At 48.2% G+C, this 27,906-nt stretch overlaps 1 protein-coding gene across 1 annotated transcript; it reads left to right on the forward strand.

Moving 5' to 3' along the window:
• Positions 1-131: 131 nt before the first annotated feature.
• Positions 132-27,747, forward strand: Gtse1 (G2 and S-phase expressed 1). Its single transcript, XM_076855445.2, has 11 exons — positions 132-170; positions 8,411-8,465; positions 8,576-9,203; positions 11,252-11,424; positions 12,326-12,450; positions 13,688-14,056; positions 22,863-22,935; positions 25,433-25,672; positions 26,526-26,727; positions 27,094-27,306; positions 27,664-27,747. The coding sequence occupies exons 1-11, from the start codon at positions 149-151 to the stop codon at positions 27,745-27,747; spliced, it is 2,184 nt and encodes a 727-aa protein (XP_076711560.2). The 5' UTR covers positions 132-148.
• The last annotated feature ends 159 nt before the right edge of the window (positions 27,748-27,906 follow it).

Consider the following 27,906-nt stretch of genomic DNA (forward strand, 5'->3'; position numbering starts at 1 on the left):
CGGCGCTGCATTTAAACCCTCGGCGGGGCGGCTTCGTTTTCCTCGGCCGGCGAGGGTGAAGCGAGGGCCCGGCGAGGGCGAGAGTCCGTGGGCCCGTGACCCTGTTCACCGCCGCCCTTTCTCCGCAGGCTCCTCCCGGGAAGCCGAGATGGACGCGGCCGGGGAGAAAGGTGAGCGCAGCGCGGCGGTTCCGGGCGCTGGGGGGCCGGCGGGTCGCGCCCCGGCAGCTGCCGGTGAAGCAGCGGCCTCGCCCGCCTAGGACCCCGCCGGGCCCGCAGCGCAGACGTGTGGGCGGTGACCTGCACGTTTTCTCGTTGGTCGCTGGCCGTCTGTTTCCTAAGACTGGTTAGGACCGCAGGGACCGTGTTAGCCGGGGAGCCTGGCCGCTGCCCTGCTTCCTTGTGCCCTTCTGGTCTGGTGGTTATCAGAGGAGAGAGCAGGACATCCCCGGAAGGTCAGCTGCCCCCCAGCAGCCCTCGGGGAAAGCCCCGGAGGCCCAGGCTCCCGTAAAATGACACGGTATTTACATATAACGGAGGCGTGTCCTCCCAGTGCCCCCAGTCATTTCTAGACCACTTAACATGCCCACTACAGCAGAAATGCCACCGGTGTCCGCAGTTATCAGTCTGAATTAGGAAATAATGACGAGAAAAAGAAGTCTTCAGGTTCAGGACCGGCTCAGTTGGATTCGAGTGTTTCCAATCCAAGGTTGGCTGTGTCCACAGATGTGGAAGCCGGGGGATTCAGACGGTGGGCCAGCTGTAAAGGTTATACCCTCTTTTCCTCTTAAAGCATTTTGACATCCTTTTGTCTTTTGTTCCTCAGGACACTCAGGTGAGGCAGGGGCACTAGGTACGACAGTGCCCTCAGTATCACTGTTGTGCGAATCCTAGAGACTACCTACCAATCATCATTGCTTCTTCATCTTGTCTGGAAGGCTGTTTCCTCTGCACTCGCTCCTTCCTGTTGTGACCTCCCTTCAAATCAGTCCCTCTGACTACATACTGAACCCCACTGCTCCTCAAGGGCTTCACCCCTTCCTTTGCCCTTCTTCACCTCCATGTTTTTGCCTGTCCATTAAATCACGCTAATTATCCACACGCAAATATGTTCCCTTGTCTTCGCATCTTCTCCCCTACCTCTCCACTGCTGTCCTTGTTCAGAGCCAAGTTCCTTCTCTGTTTTGCTACTCCCCTCCCTCAACCCCTTCCATTCCAGCTTCTGTCCACACCCCTCCAGTCAAGTTGCTATTATCAGTTACTAAAATTCCACATTGCCAATTCTTTTGTCATTTTTCTGTCCACATTTAATTAACCAACTTTCTAATAACATCCCACCTCCTTTCCTTCTGGAAACTTCCAAGACTCTCTTGTTTTTCCTCTCCTCCCTGACCTGGTGAATTGGCATCTCTTTGCAGGTTGCTCTTCCTCTGCCATCTTTACAAGCTGATCCCCCCTGGACCTGGCCTGGGACCTCTTTGTACTTTCTCTCAGGTGGTCATCCCTTGGGTTTCTGCCCTGTCTGCTTTGTGGACATGCTCAATTTTAGCTCTCTTCTGGGCTCTGGTCTTGGATAGTCACCTTGGCACCTTCACATGAATTTGTGGCACCTCAAACCTAATGTACTCCCTCACCACACCCCAGTCTTCACTGGTTCTTGTTTGTCTTTCCCAGCAAAGTAAATGGTCCCTCTGTTTACCCAGCTGTGTAGGCTGAGAACCTTCCACACACATTCATCACCAATCACTGTGGTTTCCACCTTAAGAATGTATTTATTTTTTTTAGCTATAGATGAACACAATATCTTTATTTTTATTTTTATGTGGTGCTGAGGATCGAACCCAGTGCCTCACACATACAAGCGCTCTACTACTGAGCTACAGCCCCAGTCCAAGAATGTATTTCTTTTTAAAAAGAGAGAGAATTTTGATATTTATTTATTTTTTTAGTTTTTGGCGGACACAACATCTTTCTTTGTATATGGTGCTGAGGATCGAACCTGGGCCGCACGCATGCCAGGCGAGCGTGCTACCGCTTGAGCCACATCCCCAGTCCCCCAAGAATGTATTTTTGATCCATTCTCTTTCCACCTCCATTCAGATGCCACTACCCTGTTCTCAACCACCTCATCTTGCCTGCGCCTGTTTGTCCAGTGTGTTAGTCAGCTTTTTCTCTGCTGTGACCAAAACACCAGACAAGAACCACTTAGAGGAGGAAAAGTTTGTTTTGGCTCTCAGTTTAGAGGTTCAGCCCACAGTCAGGTGACTCCAGCTCTGGTCCTGAGGTGAGGCTGAAAAAAGGAGCAGAGGTCAACAGGGAAGTAGAGGGCTCCACTGACCAGGGCGGAAATACAGCCCCCCCCCGCCGTCACGCGCCCAGTGACCCACCTCCTCCAGCTGCACCCTGCCTGCCTACAGCTAACACCCAGCTAATCCTTAACCGGGGCTTAATCTGTGGACTAGGTTACAGCTTCAGGACCCAATCATTTCTCTTCTGAGAATTCTTGCGTTGTCTCACATGAACTTTTGGGGGAGAGCTCGTCTAAACCATAACAGCCAGTTTGTGCATTTGTAATTGCGGCTTTGTTTCTGACACACTGTACACATAGCCAGGGAACCAGCATAGCTTTAAAACACAAGTTAGATTATAACACTCTCTGAAAGCCCTTCATAGCCTTATGGTGCACTTGAATAAAATGAAGGCCCGGTGCCTGGCTGCAGGCCCCCTGGGATCTGACCTGCTTACCTTCTACCTCTTCAGCATTGCTGCAGCCACTGACCTCTGACCAGTTCCTCAAACACTTTATTTAATTTCCTCAGAGTGTCCCCTCTGTGTGTTATCTTCTCACTGTGCTGCCTGGTGCATGCTGGAGGGCCGACACCGTGTGTCCTGAATCTGCCTGGCACCTGGTGGATGACGTGGCTTGTCGGAGCTCCTGAGTCTGCAGAGTAATTGAGTCAGGCAGCCCAGGCTGGAAGAGGCTGGCTTCTAGCCCACCATACTTTTTCCCACAGTAGACAGTAGAGAGTTTCTGGAAGTGACCTATAAAATCGATTTCCTAAGTTGAGATTGTAAAAAGTGAAATAGAGCCCTTTCATCTTTGTCCCTTGTTCACCTCCTTGCCTCTTCCAGAAGTCATTGATGTCATCAATGTCTTGTATCCCCTGCTAGAGACACTTTGTGCAAATGCCAGCCTATATGTAGACAGTGCCAGTATATTCTCGTGGAGCACATAGAACCCTGTCCTGCGTCTTGTTTTTCACACTTAATTTATCTTGATGATTGTTGTGTGTCAGTATAAAAGGCATGTTGTTATTTTTTTGTACCTATGCAGTGTTCCATCGCAGGAATGAATTGCAATTTGATTCATCTGCTAGGTGAACACTGAGTCTATGCTTATTGTCTTGCTGTTAAAATGAGTACATTCACAGAAGTGGACTTGCTGGGTCCAAGGGCATTGCAGTTTTACTGTGACACTTCTGCCAGGTGGCCCTCCACAAAGCTGCCGCAAACTTTGCCTTGCACAAAGCGTCTAGGAATTGTCTCTTTCCTGCGTCTAGGAATTGTCTCTTTCCGTGCAGTTTTTGCCTACAGTCCATCAAACTTTTTGCTTTTTGCCAGTCTAACAGGTGAAAAGTCAAGCCTTAGGAAAGGTTTCTTTTCCAGTTTCTTTTGAGTGAGACTGAACTTTTTGTTGTATTTAAGAACATTTTTAATCATTTTCTGTGAAATTTGTTTCCATTTTTCCATTAGATTGTTAGTTGTATTCTTAGCAATTTGTAGGTATTCTTATAAATTAGCCCTTTGTGAGATAAGTTGCAAATAGCTTCGTTCCTGCTTCTTGTTCCTTTTAACTTTACTCATGGTGATTTTTGCCACTTTGAGATTTTACAAATTTTTATATATTTGAAAATCAATTTTTTTTATGTTAAGGCTTATGGTTTGGTGTCATAGTTAGGCCTTGGTACTCCAAGATTAAAAAGCAATTTCCTCTTGCTCCTTTAAGGCTTCTTTTTTTATTTTCAATTGGTTTTTGATTTATTTGGAATTTGTCCTGATATGTTATGATATATGGATCAAACTTTCTGCCCATTATGTCTCCTAACTGTTCATTGTGTATGTGAATGATTTGATTGCCATGTAAGAATTTTGTCCTTGGGAGTGTTCTTTTATCCTTTTACTATTTTTTTTCTTTCTTTTTTTCTTTTTTTTTTTAATTGGTTGTTCAAAACATTACAAAGCTCATGACATATCATCTTTCATACATTTGATTTAAGTGGGTTATGAACTCCCATTTTTACTCCAAATACAAGTTGCAGAATCACATCGGTTACACATCCACATTTTTACATAATGCCGTATTAGTGACTGTTGTATTCTGCTACCTTTCCTATACCCTACTATCCCCCCTCCCCTTCCCTCTCATCTTCCCTCTCTATCCCATCTGCTGTTATTCAATTCTCTCCCTTGTTTTTTTTTCTTTTCCCCCTTTCCCCTCACAAACTCTTATATGTAATTTTGTGTAACAATGAGGGTCTCCTTCCATTTCCATACAGTTTCCCTTCTCTTTCCCTTTCCCTCCCACCACTCGTCTCTGTTTAATGTTAGTCTTTTCCTCATGCTCTTCCTCCCTGCTCTGTTCTTAGTTGCTCTCCTTATATCAAAGAAGACATTTGGCATTTGTTTTTTAAGGATTGGCTAGCTTCACTTAGCATAATCTGCTCTAATGCCATCCAAACTGGAAGTCCATATGTAACAAAATGAAGCTGAACCCCTTTCTCTCGCCATGCACAAAAGTTAACTCAAAATGGATCAAAGAGCTTGGTATCAAATCAGAGACTCTGCGCCTGATAGAAGAAAAAGTTGGCTCCAATCTACATATTGTGGGGTCGGGCTCCAAATTCCTTAATAGGACGCCCATAGCCCAAGAGTTAAATACAAGAATAAACAAATGGGACTTACTTAAACTAAAAAGTTTTTTCTCAGCAAGAGAAACAATAAGAGAGGTAAATAGGGAACCTACATCCTGGGAACAAATTTTTACTCCTCACACTACAGATAGAGCCCTAATATCCAGAATATACAAAGAACTCAAAAAATTAAACAATAAGATAACAAATAACCTAATCAACAAATGGGCCAAGGACCTGAACAGACACTTCTCAGAGGAGGACATACAATCAATCAATAAGTACATGAAAAAATGCTCACCATCTCTAGCAGTCAGAGAAATGCAAATCAAAACCACCCTAAGATACCATCTCACTCCGGTAAGATTGGCAGCCATTATGAAGTCAAACAACAATAAGTGCTGGCGAGGATGTGGGGAAAAGGGTACACTTGTACATTGCTGGTGGGACTGCAAATTGGTGCGGCCAATATGGAAAGCAGTATGGAGATTCCTGGGAAAGCTGGGAATGGAACCACCATTTGACCCAGCTATCGCCCTTCTCGGACTATTCCCTGAGGTCCTTTTACTATTTATAATAGCTTTCAGTTGATTTTCTGAGTCTATAACTGTAGCATTGGTGCACCCTCAAACTTTGTCTCCATGTTCTTTCCTGTATCTGTTTATATTGGTCAGTGTGTCCAGAACATTAAGAATTGTGGGGTCTGGCAATACTGCCTCGTGCCTGGCTTTAATGGGCTTGTTTCTGTGGCTTTCTGTTAAGCCTAATGCTGGCTTGTGTGCTGATTTACATGTAGATGGTAGCCACTGGTACCGTTTTTTAATATTTCTGTGGATTTTTTTGGGGGGGTATGTGATGAAATAATACCTCTTACCCACTTGAAGTTTAGATTTGGCTTAGGTGACTTGCTTGGCCAGTGAAATGGGAGCGTGGTGTTGTGTGTCCCTTCTGGGTAAATGTCCTTAAAAACCAGCTTGGAATTTGTTCTTTCATCTTCTCCCTGTCATGGAAACCAACTGTGGTCCTGATGTTGGAGGCTCAGTCAGCCCAAGGTCTGAAGTGGGGACGCCATGGAGCAGGGTCCATCCTACCCTAGCAGACATAGTCTGAGTGAGAAATATGTCTTTATTGTTCAGCCAGTTGAGCTTGGGGATTCTTTGTTATATCAGCAGTTAACCTATTCTAGCTGATAAGGTACATTTGCTATTGCCTTAGAAGGAATACTTTTTTTTTTAAATATTTTTTTTCATTGTTGATGGACCTTTATTTATTTCTATATGATGCTGAGAATCGAACCCAGTTCCTTACATTTGCTAGGCAAGTGCTCTACCACTGAGCCACAACCCCAGTCCAGAAGTAATACTTTTGATTTTATCCCATTGAACTTAATTTTAGCTTTTGGGTTGAGATGACAATTTCCTTGTATGATTAAATACATCTATTACTTTTTATTAAGACCCTTTAAGAGTATATGTTGCATTTTAGCATATGCCTCTTCAAAGTATATGCTTACTCTTTAGTTCTAGTAATATAATGGTTATATTGCAACATTGTGTTGAATTAAACCATGTTACACTCCTGAAATGAAATGAGTTTGGTCAAGTAAAGCATTATTAGTCTTTAATGTGCTGCTGAATTCTCCTGCTATTGTTCCTGTTGAGGACATTTTTGTTGACACAGTAAGACTGGTCTCCAGCTACCTTTATTGAGCAAACTTCACAGTTTTTGTTTTTGTTTTAGTATTTTTAATTATGGATGGACACAACACACTTATTTATTTATTTATTTTACGTGGTGCTGAGGATCGAGCCCAGTGCCTCATGTGCTAGACAAGTGCCCTGCCCCTGAGTCACACCCCAGCCCCCTTCACAGGTTTTTGGTATCACTGTGCTAGCTTTATAGAAGCAGGTAACCAGATTTATTTCATTGTCTTCTGGAGTAATGTAAATAGTGTTGGAATTAGATGCTCTTACAGAGCTTTGATAGAATTATCCTGTGAAACCAGCTGGGGTTGTTTTTTGTTTTATGTTTTTTTTTTTTCCTTAGGATAGTTCTGTAATATGTTTCTCCAGTTATTTTATGATAATTGAACTACTAGGACTCAGTTTCTAAATCATCTTGGATAAGTATAGTAGAAAACCAAATATTTTCCTGGAAAATGATCCGCTTCAGCCATGTTCATAGGCATAGTGCCAGAGGCTGAGCAAACTAGCCTATGAACCTTTTCACTTCTCTCTGGTGGCCATTGCTCTTTAAGTTCTTTTATGCTTTGGTGCTGGAGATTGAACCCTGGGCCTCACAGGAGCTAAGATTTTGCTCTACCACTGGCCTACACCCCGAGCCTGTCTATATTTTTCCTTGATTAGATAATTAGTACTGTTTAAGATTTAAGTAGGATGCCAGTGTATTTTCAGATTCTCGGGGTTTTTATTAAATATGCTTCATTGTTTATTAAAATTAAATAAGACTTCTGTGAAAATGCTGCATATTTAATTACTGAAGTAGCAGTTCAGTGCATTTCAGTGACTGTTTGCTAAACATCCAGGCCCTTAGCTGGACATTGGGGAATTTGGGCACACAAGACATTTGTTGTCTTGGAGGAGCTTTGAGCCCTGCTGGGGCCAGAGAGAGCCCAAATGCCCAGGCTAGTGCAGCCAGAGGTGGGGGTCAGGTGCAAGGGCTATGGGAGCTGTGGCATGGGGGCTGGAGGTGGGGAGCAGTTCCCCAGCTGAGGGACCCACTGACCAGAGCCTGGGTCTGTTAGAGGGAGCTGGGTGAAGGGCAGGGCCAGCGGAGGCTGTGATGGCAGTATGGGCGAGGGGTTCTGGAAGGAGTCCGCGGAGTGATGGTGTCAACAAGTACTTTTTGAGTCTCTACTCTGCATTTCAATTGTATTTGAATTCATTGTTGAAAGGTGAATGGCTATTTTGTGGTTTATAAGAGGTGAATTTAGCCATCTGTAATCCAGCAACTCAGGAGACTGAGGCAGGATTGCAAGTTCAAAGCCAGTCTCAGCAACTTAGTGAAGCCCTAAGCAACTTAGTGAGACACTGTCTCAAAACAAATAACAAGTAATAATAATAAAAAGGTCTGGGAATGTAGCTCAGTGGTTAAGCACCCCTGGGTTGAATCCCTGGTACTAAAAAAAAAAAGGGAGGGGGGAATTTAATTCTAAGGGAGCTGAGACTGGTGGTTCTATACCTGAAAATGACTTAGCTCATCTTGAAAAGCCAGCTGAATGATTTGGTGAATGCATTTTTAGATTATATCACAAAAACAAGGCTTTGTGCTTTTGGGGTGGTTTAGCAAACCCAGAATTGCTCGTGCAATTTAAAAAATAAAATGGAAAAAATAAGCTCCCTATGAAAATACCACTAAATTAAAATAGCAATAGGTTATACTTGGGGGGTGAAATTTCCTTATGGCCCTCATAGCTATAGAGATTGGTAATATTTTCCTGTTTCACCTCAATCCTAAAATAATTCAACATTGTTTCCCCAGGTATTCTTTTGGCCGATGAAAAATTCGACTTCGACCTCTCATTGTCCTCTTCAAGGTAAACAGATGAGTTTTCTTCCCTTGCTGGGGACCCAGCCACACTGAGCAGAGTCTTTGATTTGAGGGCCAGTGTTATGAATGACTAATGATCCTTTTCTTTAAAAATAGTGCAAATGAAGATGATGAAGTCTTTTTTGGGCCTGTTGGGCATAGAGAAAGATGTATCGCTGCCAGCTTGGAATTAAATCATCAGATTGCCCAACAGCCCCCCTTGCCAGCGTCTGATGGTCCCTGCACCTTGAGCCCCCTCTCGGCCGAGAAGTTCGTGGAAGTGTACAGAGAGGCTCGCCTGCTGGCTCTGCAGCTGGAGAGCCACAGCCGAGAAGAGGGGGTCCCAGCTACAGGGGCCGGGAGCTCCTGGAGCCAGGGTGTGGAGAGGTTCATCCAGGAATCAAAACTAAAAATGAAACTCTTTGAGAAAGAAGAGGAAATGGAGAAGAGCCCCAAGTCACTTAAAAGAGAGACATACTACCTGTCAGATAGCCCCTTACAGGGGCCGCCACCCTCGGGGGAGCCCCTGCTCCCAGCCTCCTCCCTGGCCCTGCCCAGCCCCCCTGCCCGTGTGGGCCCTGTCCTGACACAGGGACTGCCCTCCTCCTCTCGTCCTCTGCCAGGGGAACCAGGTGCTGTCCGCCCCCCGGATCAGGGAGTGCCTCCAAAGAAGGTCGCCAGCAAGCTGCAGCTGCCTCGCGCTTCATTAGTGAGAGGACGGGCCCTTCCCTCCGCGTTAGAGAAGGTAGACAAGACCACACGGCGGCTTTCCCTGGGGACTCCGGCACTCCTTGCTTCTCAGCCTCCCACCTCACCTCATGGAGACCTGAGGTCCAGAGTGTGGGGTGGGAAGACAGTAGTAGTGGGGCACGGAAGTGACAGCTTGGGAATGCACCCTCAGAGCACCTTTCACACTGGCTTCTGTCACAGCACTGGGTGTCCCACCACCGGGATGCATGTGTCTTAACAGGTACCCTCTTCCAGAAGTTCCCTCTCGGGTGGCCACAGGGCATGCTCCTTGGCTGTGACTTAGTGGCCACTGGGTATGCTGCTTGGCTGTGACTTAGTAGTCACATGCTCCTTGGCTGTGACTTAGCTTTACGCTGTTTTCCACTTGGGCACTGCGTGGGGAAGAGCTGTCCTGGGAAATGGTAGTTGACGGGTATGCCACTGGGGTACGTTCAGCTAACTCTGGGGAACTGAGGGTCTGGGAGGCTTGTAGAGGGATGGCCAGGAGAAGGGTATGCCAGACGGAGACCACAGCCTGCTTTCCGGCCTGTCTGATCCACCTCTTGCTCCTCCTGTGGAGGAGAGGTCAGAGAGACTTGGCAGGGCAGGTTATTGAGGGCCTGCTGCCCTTCCCAGTGCTGCCCTGCCGTGGGCAGCAGTGATAGGGAATGACACTGTGGGCTGCTTTAGGGTTAGGTGAGTGCAGAACCCACTGTGAGGACCTGCCTAGAAATGCCCTTTCCCGTTCTTAAACCCTTCCTCTGACTTCCTGACCATGATCAGAGAGACCTGACCTTAGGGTTTGTGAGTATAGCACAGATGGACATAGGGCAGGATTTGCGGGTTTAGACATGTGTACTCAGAGCAGAGATTCACAGCAGCATTATTATAATGGCCAAAAAACTGAGCCAGCCCCAAGTCCATCAACTGACAGTGGATAAAGGATGTATATTCAGACAGTGGAATTCTTTTGGCAATAAAAAAGTGTATTGCTGGGCAGAGTAGCACACGCCTGTAAACCCAGCAGCCTGGGAGGCTGAGGTAGGAGGATTGCAAATTCAAAGCCAGGCTCAGCAATTTAGCCAGGCCCCAAGCAATTTAGTGAGAACTGTCTGAAAATAAAAAAAAATAAAAGGGGCTGGGGATGTGGCTCAATGGTTAAGCATGCTGGGTTTAATCCTCAGTACCAAAAAAAAAAAAAAAAAAGTTGCAGTACTATACATGCCTTTATACATTTTGAATACATGTTTAGTGAAAGAAGCCAGATGCAGAAGGTCATATATTGTTTGACCATTTGATGAAATGACCATCAGGAGCACATTATAGCAGAAGCCAGTGGGTGGTGGTTGCCCAGGACTGGTGAGGCTGCGAGACTGGATAGTGGCTGCTAATACATATGGGTTTCTTTTAGGGGAATATGTTCTAAAACAAGCTTACGTTGATGGTTGTAGAGAATTTCAAACATATGAAAATCCACCGAGTGTAGACCTTAAAATGGTGGTTTTGTTATGTGAAGTGTAACTTGGGTGTTTAGATGCTGCACCCTCGTGACTGTGAGCATCTGCCGCTCCTGGCTTATTAACCTCCTTGCTGTTTATGTGAGCTTGGAGCAGTCGAATGCCCTTGTCCCTAAGTATGTTGGGAATTTATTTTTTGTTTGCTATCTGGTCCGAGGAAGTGGCTTCCTGCACTAGAATGAGATTTATTGCAGTTGGGTGGCTTCTCTGGTAGAGATGAACTTCATCAATAAGCTTTGTTGTGCAGCATTTTAGAATCTGCATAGCTGGAGCCAGTTTATTGTCCTTAAGTGAGGACCCAACTGAGGAATGGCTCTGGCAGATATCCTCTCTCTGGGGTTACTTCATGGAGGCCATGTCATCATCAGTGTGTGAAGAGTCATTTGGTGGAGGACATGAACCTCACTCCTTTGTGCCAGCTGATGAATTGAGGAGCATGATAGATCTGGGGGGGAGAGGCAGGGTCTGGGGTCACTTGAGAAGCCTCAGCATCTCTGGATCTTCTTAAGGACTACCTTGTTCTCCTATTTCAAATTAAAAATTTCAGCCCAAGACAGAGGGACCAGCTAGTCCTTCCAGGGTGAAACTCCTAAATGAAAAGCAGCCTCACGCGGATGTGCTCCTGGACAAGCCCAGCTTGGCTCTGGATGCTGTCAGCCTTCCAGCTCACGGAAGCCACCTGGGCCAAGGCAAGCGATCACTCCCCATTCCTAGCAAGGTGAGTCCGCCAGGGCCACAGGGGCTGTAACTTGCCATACATGGGAACAGGGTGGCAACTTTGTTTATTAGGGGTGTGATTTTTGATTAAAGTCAAATTAGGAAAGTTGAAAACATTGTCCACAAGAGGCAGCTTGGTGAAAAAGTCTTGTGTGCTGGGGAAGGTCCATCTCAGTAATGGTGGGATGCCCCCTGTCTCCCTTGCGAGGCCCCTGCAGAGGACGTGGTGAGATGTTTTGAGCTGTAGCTCTCCAAAGGCATGGAGACTCCCACCTTTTGCCATTTATTTTCTGGTATTGATCAGACGGCCATCCATGTGTAAAGATCACTGGTGTTCCCTCTTAAAGTGCCACAAATTGGGCCGGCAACAGCCAATTTGGGGTATGAGTTGAAGCCCACAAATCTACATTTCAATTAGTTTCCTCACATGTTCCTCAAGCGAAGGTTTGAAGACTGCAGTTGGAGAAGCACAGTGGCCTCCATGTCCCTGGTCCCCACTCGTGTGCGTGCACTAGCTGCACAGTGAGCACACTCAGGACAAAAGCTGCATCTGTGCTGCACACGTACTGGCTTTTCCTCTTGTCATGATCCCCTAAACAATGCAGTGTCACCATTGTTTACTTCACATTAGGCACTGTAAGTCATCTGGAGGTGGCTTAACGGTAGGGGGACATGTGTAGGTTATGTGCAAATACTATGCTACTTTATATAAGGAACTTGAACATCTGTGGGTTTTGGTATTTGCAGGGTCCTGGGGATAATCCTCCATGGATACTATTACCAAATTAAAGATGATAATCATTAAAGTATTACAAATTATTTTAAAAGCCTACTTTGGCAGAAGTAAGTATGGATGGATAATGAAATCTTTGCTGATTCTGTTCTTTAACATTTTGTCTCTGTGGGGGCTAAAGAAGACACTGTTAAAGCCACCTGGCTATACTGGCAGTCTTACAAGGAAGTCCTCTTCTTCAGGGCCTGTTTCCAGCAGGACGTCCAGTGTGTGTGCATCTCCAGCAGCAGGTAAAGGTGAGCAGCCGGCGGCCCATGCTCAGACCCACTAGCCAGATGAGGCCTGGACAGCCAGCCACCCCCTGTCCATTAGGCTGAGACTGTTTTTGTGTCCTGGCTCAACAGGAGGCTGTGGAGGGCTTGCTCTGGGCTGTGGCTAGGCTGGCGGGGAAGATAACTCCATCCCTGCCCTCGGGTGCTTCCCTCCAGTAAGGAGATGGGTGGCTCTTGAAACGTGCACGTTTCAATGCTGAGATGCAGAAGGGTGCTTGTTCCAACCTCGTGTTCAAGTAGTCAGACACCCATGTTAAGACACGACTGTCCCCGTCATTTGGGGCAGGTGTCCCCTGTGATTTCTTCATGTATTTGAATCCCTCCTGTCACACTGTTCACATTCAGGCTCCATGTTTATCTTGCTGAGCCAAGGCTGCCATCTAGTGGTAAAGGGCAGAATTACTTGTAGGCGGCAGGAAAAGCATCTTTTTCTGCTCTTGAGAACTAAATCCTTTTCATGTTATATTTGCAGTGTAGAATCTGGCCAGAGTCCACTGAGGGTTTTGTTCACGAGACATGAAAAGTATGATCTCTTGAGTCAGACCAATCGTGTTTAGAATCTGGACCCTGCCATTCGGTGATTACAAGAAAATTGACAAACACATGGGCACACCTGTAATCTCAGCTAATCAGGAGGTTGAGACAGAAGGATCGAAAATTTGAGGCCAGCCTCAGAAAATTAGCAAGACCTTGTCTCAAAAAAATTAAAAGGGCTGGGGGTGTAGCTGAGTGTGGAGTACTTATGTGAGGTTCTGGATTCAATCCCCAGCACTGTCCAAACAAAGTCAGCAGAGACAGAGAAGTCCCCGTCCTGACTTTTACAACCAAGGTGACTGGGAAGTACCCTGCTAGGTGCCTGGCTCTTCTGTGGCACATGTACACTTTCTGAAAACAGAAGCCCTTGGCCACCAGGCAAGGTGTTTTGAGCTGTATCTTGCTCCACTAATTCCCTCACCAGCACCACTATTCTGTTGAGACATAGTGAAAGGTCAAAAGTTGGACCAACAGCAGCCATCGCGGGGTGTGAGTTACTGCCCCCAAATCTACATTTCAGCCAGTTCCCCCACACGTTCCTCATACGGAGCTGTGAGGGCTACACTTTAAAAAGTGCAGTTGGCCTTCCAGTAATGGACTTTGGGTACATTTATTGTGCTTATTAAACAATGGGATGTTCCTGTGTCTCCTCTTGCACCTGAAGCAGGTGAACTTGCAGGTGATCCTGGCAGCAGCTCCCGGCCTCTGCCAAGCACTGGCAAGCCAGCCAGAATGGCACCGGCCATGCCGTGCCCATCTTTGCCAACAGCCCCCACAGGGGCATCCTGCAGGCCAGCAAGGAGGGCCAACACTGCGGAGTCCATGGACAGGCAACCCCGGGCTCCCAGCACAGCACCTCTCGCCCTGCCGCAGACCCCAAGAAGTGGAGGCCCAAGGCTGGACTCTGACTCCTTGTCATCCTCTTCCCAACCAAATAAAATTGCAAGTATAAGAAGGCAAGCTTCTTGTTTAAATTCCAAGACGAAGGTCATGCCCACCCCTTCAAATCCGTCTGAAATGCCTAAGTTTTCTATTGGTAAGTAATAGATGAATTTTAATGTGTTTTAAAATACTGAAGAACTCCTAAGTTTTGAAACATTATTCTGGATGGTGGCGCTCCTGCTTCCTTGCTCTGTAGCCCTCAGGGAGGGCTCCGCTGTCTGCCACTTGCATTGGCTCAGTGACCTGGCTTGGGGTTCTCCCCCAGTTCCTCCTCGTGGCATCCTCTGCAGCCTGCGTGGATGTCTGAGCTCCTTCTCTGACGTGTGATGGTGTTGCTTAGATCTCTGGGGGTCTTGGTTTTTCCAACCTTGATTTCTAGTGCTTCAGTCTGGATTGTTTTTATTTTTTTGTGGTGCTGGGGATTGAACCCAGGGCCTTGTGCATGCGGGGCAGGTACTCTATCAACTGAGCTATGTCTGCAGCCCCGGATTCCTCCTTTTGTTGTGTTCTGCAGGATCTAATCTGCTGTTAAGCTCATCCAGGTCAGTTTTCATTTCCAACGTTAGAGTTTCTCCGGTTCTTGTGATAATTACATTTTCTTTTCCTTTTTTTTTTTTTTGAGAATTATTTTTTAATAGTTTTATTTTTTAGTTTTCGGTGGACACAACATCTTGGTTTGTATGTGGTGCTGAGGATCGAACCCGGACCGCACGCATGGCAGGCGAGCGCGCTACCGCTTGAGCCACATCCCCAGCCCTTACATTTTCCTTTAACTCCTTGAATGTATTTAAAATGGTTGTTTTGAAATCTTTCTTATCCCGTCTTCCCTATCGTTTGGGGGTCTGTCCCACAGACCTTTCTCCTGGTGATGGTCTCATTTTTCATGGCTCATGTTATCAGTTGTACGTCTTTGAGGAGCTGAGCTTCGGCTTGGCAGCAGTGAATGTGCAGACTAACCTGATTCCTCCCAGGCTTCCTTTGAGGCCCTTCTGGGGCGGGTCTAGAAAGGTGCTGGTGCCTGCAGTGGTCCAGCTGTGCTGCCAGTGGCCTTGCCATGGCCTCTGCTGATGCACCATGCTCTGCTCGCTCCACCTCCAGCCCCCAGTGGGGCGCCTGCCCTGCCCTGTGACTCTAGAGTTCTCTGTAGCTCCCTCCTCTCCAGCCCTTTGCCCCTCAAATCCCAGCACCTTAGCCCTCCCAGAGCTCCAGTCACTGTTCCTCCAACAGCAAGGCTACCCTGTCCTCTGGGTCCTGCCCACCAGGTGCCTCCAGCAGGGCTGGTGAATGGACCTCTCTGTTCTGCCCCGGGGCACTGGCTGGCTCCAGACACTAGCAGCATCGTTTTGCCAGGAGTTGAGCTTCAGAGGTGCAGTTGCTAAAGGCACAGAGTCCAGAAGGAAGATGGTAACAAGAGCACAGCAAGTCCAGTCTGCACAGGGGCTTGAACCAGAACGGAGGCGACCAGGCCAGCCCTCCCGGATCAGGGAACTGACTGTCTTGCCGTCTGTGGTCAGGCCTCAGTTTCCAGATCCAGCACAAAGTATTAACTGTAACAGATGTTTTCTTACTTAGCCCATAAATAACAGAGAGATTCAACTAGGATGGGGCTGAACTGAGAGAATGTTGAAAAGAGGGCTGCTGGTGCAAAAAAAAGTCGTGCAGGGGATACTGTCAGAGTTACCAGGTGGACAGAGGGCTCCTTGGGTAGGTCCTGTCAAGTTGCCAGCAGGCTATTGAATATGAGATTTTAGCTACATTGTTGTCCTGACAAGTGAGAAAGAGCTGAGCATAAATAACAAATAACAAGGGCAAGCATCTTATTTTGTCTAATTTTGATATGAGTTGAACTGTGACATCAGTTTCTTGCCCAGAGTATGGTCTGAATGTCTCTGGTCATTCTGCCTCCGTTCTGGTTCAAGCCCCAGCAGTTTGGCACTTTCTGAGCTGCCGCACATCAGGCCTGGGCTCGTCCTTAGAATTCACAGCAGGTTGTCCAGCTTCTGTCATGGGGCTGTGGGAAAGTGCAGTCCTGTTCTTAGTGATTCCGGGAGAAAACTGGATCAGAGGAACCTAGAAGAATTCAGGACTCGGTCTGGTCTCCAGGTAGACACAAGCCTGAGGACATGAGCAGAGCCTGTTCCATAACAGGCGTGCTGTAGTTTTTCTTTAGAAACATAATTTTTCTCTCTAAAGTAATACTTTTTTTTTTTTTTTTTTTTAACTAAAGATAACAGAAAAAAACAATTTCTTTACAAAAGGAGTTTAGTTCTGGCTCGGCTGTTTCCTGTGGCCAGAAGAGTGATTTACTATACAGTTAGAGATTTCTTGAGCCTAGAAGACAAACCAAGGCAGACACTAGATCTTCACCCGTGTCACACCGTCTCTTGTGTCCTGAGACTCCAGAGCCTGCCAGGAAGTGACGGTTCACCCTCGCTCATGCAAGGTTACAGACCCTGACTCCAGGCATACATACCATGAGTATTTTCACATGTGCCAGCATCCCCCAGTATGTCCTGTGATGGAGCAAATCCTTCCTGAACTTGTGCAAATAACCATTTGTCTTAAAAATATGAATAGTGTTTGAATTTGGGAGGAATCGAGTAGGGAGAAATAAAGTACATAATCATCCCAACTTTGTTAACAAATGTCTATTTTATCAAAACTAGATAGCTTTAGAAGTTGTTTCTTTAAATCTAGAAAATAAAAACATTTAGGTAAAAATCCAACAAGATGTCAAGTAAATGACAGGTAAAGCCGGAGACTCAGTTCGTTTCGACTTAAGCAGTTAGCTCCTGTTCTGTCTCGTCCTCCTGAGCAGTTTCATGAACTATCACTCCCTTTTTTAGGGTTCTGGGAATTTCTGTGTAGTCTGTGGACCTTACAGTTACCAAAAACCTCTTTTCAAGAGAACTTGTCACTGTTCCATGGATGTGATGGCAAATGCTTTTAGAGAAGAATCAAAACTGTGGCTGACACAAGATACACCTCTGAGGAGAGTTTGGCATTCGATGGGGAGATTCAGTTACTGAAACACCAGCATTCTAGAACAGTGGCGCTGTCACACCAGGACCATCAGGACTTCCACACCAGTTACACAGCCTTATCAATCCAAGTAAAGAAGGCTCACTATCGCTTGATTATTTGATGGTGCTTCCCATACAATCCTACATACCAGGAACCCCCAGCTAGTTCATTACATCTGCAAAATCAGAGAGAACGGTTGAGGATCTCAAGGGGCCCAGCTGGAAAACCAAAGTCAAAAAGATTTAATTTAGGACTTTGATCCCAGGAAATATGCCAAAAATGTCAAAATAAGATTACAGATCATTTAACCAGGATGATTTAGCTAGTTATAAAGTGATCACATTATAACAAAGGGATCAAAGAACTTAAAAGGAAATAGATGTTAAAAAGAAAAACAAAAAAATTTATCCTGTTAATGACTGTTTCCCTAAGTAACCAAAACCTAAGGCATAAGAAATCACCTGGACACAGCAAGTCTTTGCTTCCTGGGCCAGCTTCCAAAGGGTCAAGAAAAGCCCTGTGTGGCGGTTGCTCCTGATGGGAGGCCGATCACACAACAAGGAATCCAGCTGACGGGCCCAGTCGGTGTGATTAGCCTTGCAGAGGTCTCCAGGGGCAGAGGCAGGCCTCACACTGGAGGAGCTGTGTGCAGGGACAGAAGCCTCTGGGGAACAGGGGAACAGAAGCAGCACCTGAGATTTTCTGTTTTCATGGAGCACTTCAGATACATCAAGAAGAGCCTTGAGTGGAAAATCCCATTGTTCTAGGCCTAGACAAGCATTTTAGGTCAGGCCACAGAGCAGGGTCAGAATTGGCAGGCAGCTTGCGGGGCGGACTGGAGTCCTCAGAGCGCCAGTTACACGAAGCCGAGGAGGAGAAGCTGCAGGGCAGACCACAGCGCCAGAATCAAAAGCTGTAAGTTCTGACTGCGAGCAGATGACTATTTCAAGAAAAACGTGCTGCTTTAGAGATGCAGAATTGTTAGATTCTGGTCTTACATCAGTGTGTTTATGCTCAGTTTTTGGAAAAACTTACACATGGCTTTCTTTGAATTCTAGCCCACTTGGTCCCACAGAGATCCCCGAAGATTGGCTCTTCACAGACCTTCCACGACCTGCCTTTATGAACTGCTTCAATGTGTCCTGTCCTGTCTTTGTACTCCCTTCCTTCTGGAACAATCCAGTGCTACTTTAGGGACAAAAATCTTATCCTGTCTCACAAATTCTTCCTCATACACCTAACATTCCATTTCTTTTCATTTTCCTTACCTTTTTCTTCATTAGTTCTCATCTTTCTTCTACTTCCTAGTTCCTCTCTACCTTGTTCTTATTTCCTTTCTAAAATTTATAGTTTGGAAAATCCTTTAAAAAATCTCCAGATTTAGATAAAAAATTACTCCTTATAAAAAATGTATTTTTTTGTAGTTTTATTGAAAACATATTAATTTCCTCATGTTCTTTGCATATAGAATTCCATATATTAATTAGAATTTTCAAGTTCTAGTGACCTTAATCTCTAGAGAATCTCAGGAGGACAGCTGTCTTGAGTTGCCCGCCATAGGTGAATAGCTTATGAGAACATGCTCTGTCACGGGCTTTGTCCTAGAAAAAAATTTTTTTAATGTGGAATAGGACCTTCTTATTAATAGATACAAATGCGGAAATTATTTTTATATGGAATTTAAGAAACTAAAGTTGAATTTACAGTTGATGTTTCTGTATTTTAGCTTACTTAGAAATGACTCAGATGTTTTGTAAATATGTTACTCAATTTAATATTAAGACTTACATGAAATTTCATTTATAAACATTAAACCAATTATATTCACCTAATTTATTTTTTAATAATTATACCTAGATTACTCATAAAACCTACGTTATTAGACAAACACAGTCATCATTTCCTCGTTAAAACAATAACAAAAACAAAAGACAAGCCTAGCGGTCAAGTTGCCCTCTGACAGACAGGACGTGCGGGCTCTGCCTTGCACTTCCCTCTGCGTGTTGGTCCTCGGTCAGACGTGGACTCCAAGGATCCTGAGCATCTGATGGATCAGCAGACCCTGCCTGCCAGCAGCCAGACAGGAGCGACCCCATGGTTCTGAGGATACCCTCATTTTTATTGACCAGCGAACTTTAAGCCAACTTGTATTTGAAAGGTTGACTGTGGTCCTGTGGAGCAGAAGACATCGGGCTCATTCCTCCAGCCGTCTGAATTCATGTGAGCCACCTGGCTGGAATTCCTCCAGGATTTCACCATGCAGAAACCACGGGCTGCGTGCACACGTGTGGAGCAAGAGCATACAGGAGCAAGAGCTTGTCCTCCCAGTTTAGAATTTGAGTCATGACAGGAAAATACAGTAAATATATAAGTATAAAGTATTATAAATATGTAAGTGGAAAATATAAAAACATAGTAAACTCACCACTTTGTGAAAAGACATTTGAATCAATTATATTTCTAACAAATTGGGACAAGTGAAGGTCACCCGCTCAATGGCTAAAGGAGTTTCTGTTGGCCAGGAAGGCGCAGGCCAGATCTTGGTAATGGAGTCCCCAGGGCAGCATGGTTTTAGAAAGGTCCTCCCTTTTCTCTGGTCAGCTTTTGTTTAGAGGGGGACACTCGGGTGCTGACGCTTGGCTTGGGGTGGCTGCAGTAACAACCTCCAGGCAGCCGTAAATGGAGGGACACCTCCTCTTGCTTGCCAGTCTGCTCTGCTGGACTGCTGGAAGCCAGTGAGAAGAATTTTAAAAAATTGTTCTTAGAAGATTATTTGTAACTTTTTGGTTTTTTCCTGGCTGGTGTGGTACACAAAACAATTTTTATGCTGGACACAGCTCAAGGTGTTGACCAAGTCATTAGGTTGGTTTAAAAAGGGCAGAACTTTTCCTAAACCATCATCAGCCACATTTTTATTTCAAAAAGGAATGGTTCTTAGTGTGTGAGTTGCCACAGAGCTGCCACAAATGACAAAAACCATTGATCTGAAGATTTGTTTTGTTTTGTTTTAGTTTTGTCTTGCTATCTCAGCTGAAATATTTTAAGAAAACTGCTAAGCAGGCTTTGTCCTGGCTTCATTTCAGTTTGTCTTTATCATAAGTGAAAAAGTCAGCAGATTCAAAATAGGCAAAGCTAAGATCTAGAGGTCAAAAGCCTCCCAAGGGGGGCTGGGGATGTGGCTCAAGTGGTAGCGCGCTCGCCTGGCATGCGTGCGGCCCGGGTTCGATTCTCAGCACCACATACAAACAAAGATGTTGTGTCTGCCGATAACTAAAAAATAAATATTAAAAAAATTCTCTCTCTCTCTCTCTCTCTCTCTCTCTCTCTCTCTCTCTCTTCCTCTCTCACTCTCTCTTAAAAAAAAAAAAAAAAAAGCCTCCCAAGGTGTGGAGCTTGCATCTGCAGTTCAGCAATGGATAGAAACAAACCCCATGTTGAGAATGTACCCTAAGGTAGCTGGTTGGGGTCCCCGGGGGGAACCTTCTTTGCACCTTAGTCCCCTTTTGTTTCCTACCAGTCTCCAAGAACAGAGGAAACCCTGGGAGCCCTGTCAAAGAAGGCCAGGTACAGGCCGCCCACGTCGGGGCGGGGGCTCTTGTTTAACTCACAAGGCAGAGTGCCTGGACCTGAGGCTGCTGTGCCCTGGTCCGGAGACTGGTAGGCACTCTGGTGGCCCTCAGGGCTGTCTGTGACAGGTAGACTTCCTGCAGGAGACTTTCTTTGTCTTGGGTGAAGATGGTGACAGCCATCCTTGTGGCTTTTAAGTGGCAGTCCTGGGCCCTCCATTTAAATTGTTGTTTTTACTCCCAGAAAGTTTTCAGTGGCTTAGCGGTAGAGCGCTCGCCTAGCACATCGAGGCCCTGGGTTCAATCCTCAGCACCACTTAAAAATAAATGAGTAAATACATGCGTACATTAAAAAAAAAAAAAAAGTTTTCAGAAACAGGAAAAGAGTAGAGTCACATTATTTAGAGACACATGAGGCCAGGCCCAGGTAAGCCAGAATATAGGTGCTCACAGTAAATTTCAAACTAGGCCTGCAGATAAAGAAAATAGTGCACTTGGTGTGCAGCACAGAGAGAATTAACAGAAGACATGTGAAGTCCTTGCAGTGTGAGGTCTGTGGAAATGTGCTCACACGACAGAGTTCCGACAGGGAGGGCTCTCCAGAAGAGACCGCCTGCTGGAGCCCCCAGAGGGTGCAAGTCCTGTGTGTAAGCAGCTGCTCCAATCCTGATCCCGAGTGAAGTCCACAGGGAGCTGCCACCAGGACGAGGGCCTGCTGAGAGAGGGCTTAGCAGGCAGCAGGGCGGGGGACTGCCTGCTGGGCTCCCCAGTCCCCTCTAAAAGTGTGTCAGCTTCGGGTCCCCTTTTGGACACCAGAACTGTCCCCCTACCGGACAGTGAGAGGCTCCCCAGAGCATGAGGGTGATCTGGGAGTGACAGGCCACTGCAGTGGGACACGCATGCCCTGCTGGGCTACGGGCACACCAAGGAGGCTGGGCCGAGGGGATGTTCCCAGGTCCCCTTTCTTCTATTTAGGTATTGATAACCCAGGAGCACGCAGCAGGCCTTTTGAAGCAGTGGTCCTCAGTCCCAAGGGTGGAGGAGCCTGCAGAGTCCTTGCAGCTGAGCTTTTTGTGGGAGGTTACGTGGCCCCTGGTCTGGCGGCCTGCAGGGTCCTGTGGTCATGCTCTCAGGTACATGTGAGAGCCCTTCCTTGGCAGCCTCAGGGACTGGACTTGATTGTTTTTTGTTAGGGTTACACAAGCGACCCCATTTTGATCCTGTCTGCTTTCACAGATACTTTGAAGTTACTGGCACTGCTAGTCAGTACAGGTGCCTTCAACTCCTGAACACCTCATTTTGAGCCTGTGTATGAGAATGAGCCATTCTGTTGAGGGACTCAGGCCTCTTCCATCTTGTTTTGCCATGATTAGCTTCTCCTCCTCATGGTCCAGTATGGCTGTACTAGCTCCAGCCCTCACACCTGCTAGTGGGAAGATATCCTAGGTGAAGAACATACCCCTATCTTTCAAGGATACAGTACTTCAGGTTGTCTGTCATTTCCATTTATGTCCCATTGATCAGGACTTAGTCACATGACCACACTTCCTGCAAAGGATGTGAAGAGTCCATGTTTTCACTGTGTGCCCAGCTAAGATTTCTGAACGTGAGGAGGAGAGTGCTTATTGAACAGCAGCCAGCAACCTCCCTCAGGTTGATGCATAGGGGACATGAAAGAGACCAAGCAGAGAGGTCGCTCAGGCTAACTCAGGAAGAGTTTGTGACCCCAGGGTTCAGTCTCAGTGCAGAGGGGTTTAGGCAGGGATTAAGCTGACTTCCAGAAGATTCCCCCCTGGGCAAGGGCAGGGGCCCAGGCAATAGCAGAGGCTACCATCACCTGCCTGAGATGAGGCTGTAGTGGCAGGAACCCAGATGATGTGACATGTTATTATCCCAGCAAAATTCAAGGTATGTAGGGCCTTGCTGGGCTTGCCTGGCCTCCACCCACGTTTCTACCAGTGCAGGGAGTCGTGGCCTGGCAGAGGCAGCGGGCTGAGCCACCCTCAGAGTCCTGTTCCTATCTGGTAGAGGGTGAAGCCCAAGGAGGCTGGTACTCCTCTGCACCGTTGGCAGGTGAAGGCCCTTGCATTGGCTGAGGTTGGTGTAGAGGAAAGTGCCCTCACGTGACCCCACTGCTGGCAGTTTCCCTGTGTGACTCATCTGACCCTCGGTCCACCATCCTAGTGCCATCTGTGCTACAGGTTGAGAAATTAGAGCTAGGTGGAGGAGAACCGCCTGTTGGCAAGGACTCTCGTGTGGTGGCTTCCCAGCTGGTCAATCTGAATCTTGTGCACTCTTCTCTGGTCGTAGGAGGCTCCACAGACAGCAGGACGCCGAGGTCCTCCCAGGCACAGCGGCTACAGTCATGCATCTTGACTGGCAGGTACTGGCCTCGCTCTGCTTCCTTTTCTTATATGTGTGTGGCTGAGGCTCACAGTGCGGCTGCCCCATGGCCATGTCAGCATCACAGCAGACATGGTGCAGGCTGACCCGCTAAGCTCCCGCTGGATGGGACTGCTTCTGTGCAGTGAGATGTGGCGGTTCCCAGCTCTGGGCTGGAGGGGTTGTTGTGCTGAGCAACAAGATCCCCTTCTGATTTGGTGGGGCTGGGTGTTGTAAAGGCTCCCAAGTGACTCCTTTGTGCCACAGTTAAAGGCCACCAGCATGGTACAGCTATTCAAGGCTCAGGGTTTGGAACCTGGTGCAAGCCACTGAATGTTCCTGACTGCACTTTCTCACTGGCTGGAGGACGGTCCAGCCAACCCAGCAGGTCCTGCAGACTAGGCACACAGAGAGCAGGACACCTGGCCCTCAGGAGTTGCAAACATAGCCCCGCCCCAGCTGCCTTCTGTTGCTCCCGTTGCTCTCACTCGCTGAGGTTGGGTGCTAGCATGACTCCTGAGTGCTCTGGTGGAGTGGAGACCCCACACCCAAACTTCTCAGCCCTGCCTACAGCTCACCATCTCTCCCTGGGATGGGGGTGGGGGCACTGCAAGGCTGCAGCCCACTGGGTTTGTGCCCCCTGGGGACATGATGCTGGCGTCTGCCTGTGGCCAGGGCGGGGACACTGCTCTGGACTTCGAAGGCTGGGCTGGGCAGAGTAGGCCCTGGGCTAGGATACACAAGAAGGGCACTTCTGGCTCTGCCATGGACCAGCCTGGCTGTCTGCAAATCCCTTGATGATCTGCACTGCGGGGTAGACAGATGATTTCCCTGCAGCAGAGGCTGTGCTGGGCCCTCCCGCCCACAGAGTGCAAGAGCAGGAACAGAGGCCAGCAGCCTCCCGGGGTGGGAGGAGAGCCCTGCCTCCTGGGCTTGCCTCCAGGATGCGTCTGTTGGCACTTGTTCCTGTCCTCAGGAGTCCCTGGTAGAGATGGCAATGGCAGCAATAGAGGGCTGGGGGCTGCTCCAGAACCTGGCAGAGGGCAGGCTTGGCTTGAGAGCCACCCTGACCTGCCGAATGTGTCTGCTTCTAGACTGTGTGTGTTATAGGGATGGAGCCCAAGGCCTTGCACTGCTAGGCAGCCACCTACTCATCCCCAGCTTTTTAGGTGTAGATGGACATAACACAATGCCTTTATTTTTATGTGGTGCTGAGGATTGAACCCAGGTCCCACCCATGCTAGGCGAGCGCTCCACCGATGAGCCACAATCCCAGCCCCATCCCCAGCTCTTTTTAATTTTTGTTTTGAGACAAGTCCTTGCTAAGTTGCCCAGGCTGGCCTTGAACTTGTGTTCCTCCTTCCTCAGCCTTTGGAATCACTGGGATTACAGGCACGAGCCACTATGCCTGGCTTTAGACTCTTTGAAGAGTATAAACATTGTCTTTAAAGGATGATAGAACCAATAGATGAAGTCTCTCCACACTCCAGGGACACTGCTAGTATGTCCTGGAGTTACAAAGTAATGTCTTGCACCTTTGGGGGGCTACTATAACAAAAATACCACAGTCTGAGGGACTTAACAATAGGAAGTTATTGTTCACTGTTCCAGAGGCTGGAAACTCTCAGTCAAGCCCCAGCAGACGTGGGGTCTGGTGAGAGCTTGCTTGGCTGTGGCACTCCCCCCCACCAGGTCTGCTTGTGGGAGGGTGGCCTCCTTCATGGGAACATTGATTCCGCTCACAAGGGCTGCTCCCACTGGCCCGTCACTCCCCAAGGCTCATCTGCTAGTGCTGCCACTTGAGCTAGGATTTCAACATAGGAATTTGTGGTAGGCACAAACCTTCAGACCATAGCCAGTAACAATCGACTCACCAAGAGGACCAACCAATAGTTAGTGGGTTATCAGAGTGCAGAGACTGGCAAGGATATGAGATGGCAAAGAACCAAGCACCAGTTCTCTGATTCTACTCCCCGTGTGCCCCTGTGACTGTGGCACGCAGTGAGCCCTGCCTGTGCGTTCACCTGTGTGGCCAGGCTCCAGTGAGTCTGAACTTACTGTGGAGATGATCCAAGCTGTCAAAAGTGACTGCTGAGGGACTGGGGCTGTGGCTCAGTGGGACAGCGCTCACCTAGCATGCCTGAGGCACTGGGTTTGATCCTCAGCACCACATATAAATAAATAAAGAAAACAAAGATATTGTATCCATCTACAACTAAAAAATATATTAGGGGAAAAAAAAGTGTCCGCTGAGATTCTTTTGACTTCCCATGTGTTTTCCTACCCCTGTGAAGTGCAGCCACATCTGATGAGATTCTCTCTTCCTTGCCTGTGGGTGGGGGGAGCTCTACCCACCAGAGGTCTTGTGGTGGGCTGGCAGCAGCTTGGGGTCTTGCGCCTGTTGAAACCATGGACTTGCTCTGCGTCAGCACGCTGGCTCTTTGGATTCCAGTTTGTCGAGGCCGTCTCTGCTCAGGGCTCTTCTTTGTCTTCACCAGGGCCATTGCTCACAGCACTCCTGCAAGACGTTCATCAGGGCCAACTTCACAAAGCCTGTTGAGCAGCAGAGGGACACCCACGAGTGCGCGACGGGTGTCAGCACTGCCCACACCTGGCGGCTGGCGCCTCTCTGGCCTTCCTCTGAGGACTCCCAAAACCTTGCCCCGAGCTCTGGCTTCCCCACTCTGTGCACCTGCTCGGAGACTCTCTTCTGAGCCTCAGAGGAGATCTGCAGTGAGGTGAGACAGGCGACAAGCAAGGTCGTCTCTAGTGCCCCAGACCTCAAGACTGTCCCCATGCCAGGGAGGGTGTGGTCACTCAGGAAGCAGTCTGGAAGAAGAAGATGGGCTGCCCCAAAGAGAGGAGGGCCCAGTGCTTAAGTGACTGCAGAGTATAGGAAACTTGTCCTCGGAGTGTCCTGAGCTCCACCATGCGGCCAGCGCAATGGTTTCATTAATGAGGTTCTTGGCATAAAAGTTAGCTAGCAGAGATCTAAATAAACACACAGACTCAGTTACCTTTTTCTATGACCAGGTCCGAGATGGCTCCCCTCTCTGGTTCCCATCTCTAACCGCCCGGCAGGGCAGCAAGGATTACTCAGGGCTAGCAGGAGAGAGAGAGAGGGAGCATGCCAGGGAGTAGCCTTTTATTGGGGAACAAGAAATTCAGGGTGGGACCCAGCTGGGGAACGCAGTACAAGCGGGTGTCTGCGGCAGTGGAGCAGGCAGCAGCCCTCCTGAGCCTGAGGGACTGGGTCTAGGGACAGGGAGGTCACCTTGGCTGCCTCATGGGGACGGGCAGAACCCCTGCATGCAGCCTTCACTTCTGAAAGGGACAGACTAAGCACCAGGTGAAATCAACAAATAGAATGTTCCAGCTGAAAGGAACCTTGGAAATCCCTAGTCTTCTACACAGGAAACGGGGTCTGAAGGGGCAGCTGTCCCCACTGTAGGTGGCTTTCTCTGACAAGCTGGCACCAGGGCCAGCAGCTCCCCAACACAGGACACTCCTCCAGAAACAGTCTGCCTCCAGATCTAGCCAGGTGAGTGAGCATTCTAGAGAAATCCAGCCTGTTTTCCTCTGCTCCCACAGGACTGAGCCGAGGGGAGCGAGCAGCGGCAGGGCTGGTGGCAGGCTGGCCGGCCTGTCACCCAGTGGCAGCCCTTCTCTTCCACCCTCTGTGCCTCAGGCACTTCATTTTTCTCCGGAGAAGAATGAGTCTCCTTTCTCAGGAGACTTCATAGGAGCAGCACAGGTTGAGGCAAAGCCAGGGGAAGACACCTGCCCTGGGGAGGTACGCAGATGCAGGTGTGGTTGACTCGGAGGGTCACAGGGCCACTCTGGAGGCCACTCACCCCAAGGACAGAGTCCTGCAGTTCATCCTGCCACCTGGCCTCAGGTTTCAGTGGGCCCAAGAGGGGTGGTACAACCTCGGGGCTGTAAAGGGGAGAAAAGCAACACCTCTCACCTGTGTTTGGCCACGGAGCTGATCAGAGCCAAAGGACGGGAAGTGGGAGCAGGGCAGTCCTCTGTGCGACGTGGTGGGCTGGTGCACCCTGCTAAGCAGGCCCAGCCTCTTTTTTTTTTAACTCCAGCTGTGGACCCTTGGGGCATGAGCAGGGCAGAACAGTGCTGGACCACCTCCGTCTGTCCTGCCTAGGCTCTTCTCATAGACATCGGGCTGGGTCAGCTCACCATCACTCCTCAAGTGGGAAGCAGGCCCCCGGCAGACCTCCCCCTCATCGACTTCTGCAGCCCTCCTGAAGCAGATGTGGCTTTGGGATCTGCAAGCAGACCCCTGATCGACCTCACCACGAACACTCCAGATGTGAACAGAAACAGTGTGTCAAAACCTGTGCAGGCCGAGGGACAGGTGAGCAGTGGCGGTGATTCCTGCTGGCTTCACCTGGTTGGGTTCCTTGCCCCAGGGCATGGCATGGTGGCCCTGAGGCTTCTTGCCTGGCCTGAGCTTCTTGAAGTTCACCCTCTGATGCTGAGTGGTGAACCCCTGCCAGGCCTTGGGGGCAGGGGTCATGTCCCCAACTCCACACCCCCCTGGTGTACAGAGCTGGGAAGGAGCATGAGTGTGTGAGGGCTTGGGGTCAGTGTGTGTTGGCTTAGATGTGATGGTCAGTTTCCTTTAAGTGGACCTGAACCGGGTGGTCCAGGGGGCTGAGTTGTTGGCCTGCCCAGGGCAGCTCCGCTCACCTTGTTGTCTCTGCCCTTCCAGCTGATCGACCTGGGCTCCCCTCTGGTCCAGCTGAGCCCTGAGGCTGACAAGGAGAATGTGGACTCGCCGCTTCTCAAGTTCTGATACAGCAAGGACCTTGCCTTTAGTCTTTGTTGAAAGAACAGTCATGAAGTGGCTTTTGAAACAAGTTTTAGAAGAAATTGCATTTGACCTAAGACAGTTTTTTTAAAACCCAAAGTATACTCACTGCAGCGGGCAGGGTAAGGGACCAGGGCTGTGGAG

Source organism: Callospermophilus lateralis, chromosome 4 (assembly GCF_048772815.1).
Source record: "Callospermophilus lateralis isolate mCalLat2 chromosome 4, mCalLat2.hap1, whole genome shotgun sequence".
Taxonomy (NCBI): Eukaryota; Metazoa; Chordata; class Mammalia; order Rodentia; family Sciuridae; genus Callospermophilus; species Callospermophilus lateralis.

Coding starts and splice junctions, on each gene's coding strand:
- Gtse1 (XM_076855445.2), top strand. CDS start 149: ATGGACGCGGCCGGGGAGAAAG. Junction 11,425..12,325: donor CTCCCCATTCCTAGCAAGGT/GAGTCCGCCAGG, acceptor TTTGTCTCTGTG/GGGGCTAAAGAAGACACTGT. Junction 26,728..27,093: donor AAGACACCTGCCCTGGGGAG/GTACGCAGATGC, acceptor TGTCCTGCCTAG/GCTCTTCTCATAGACATCGG.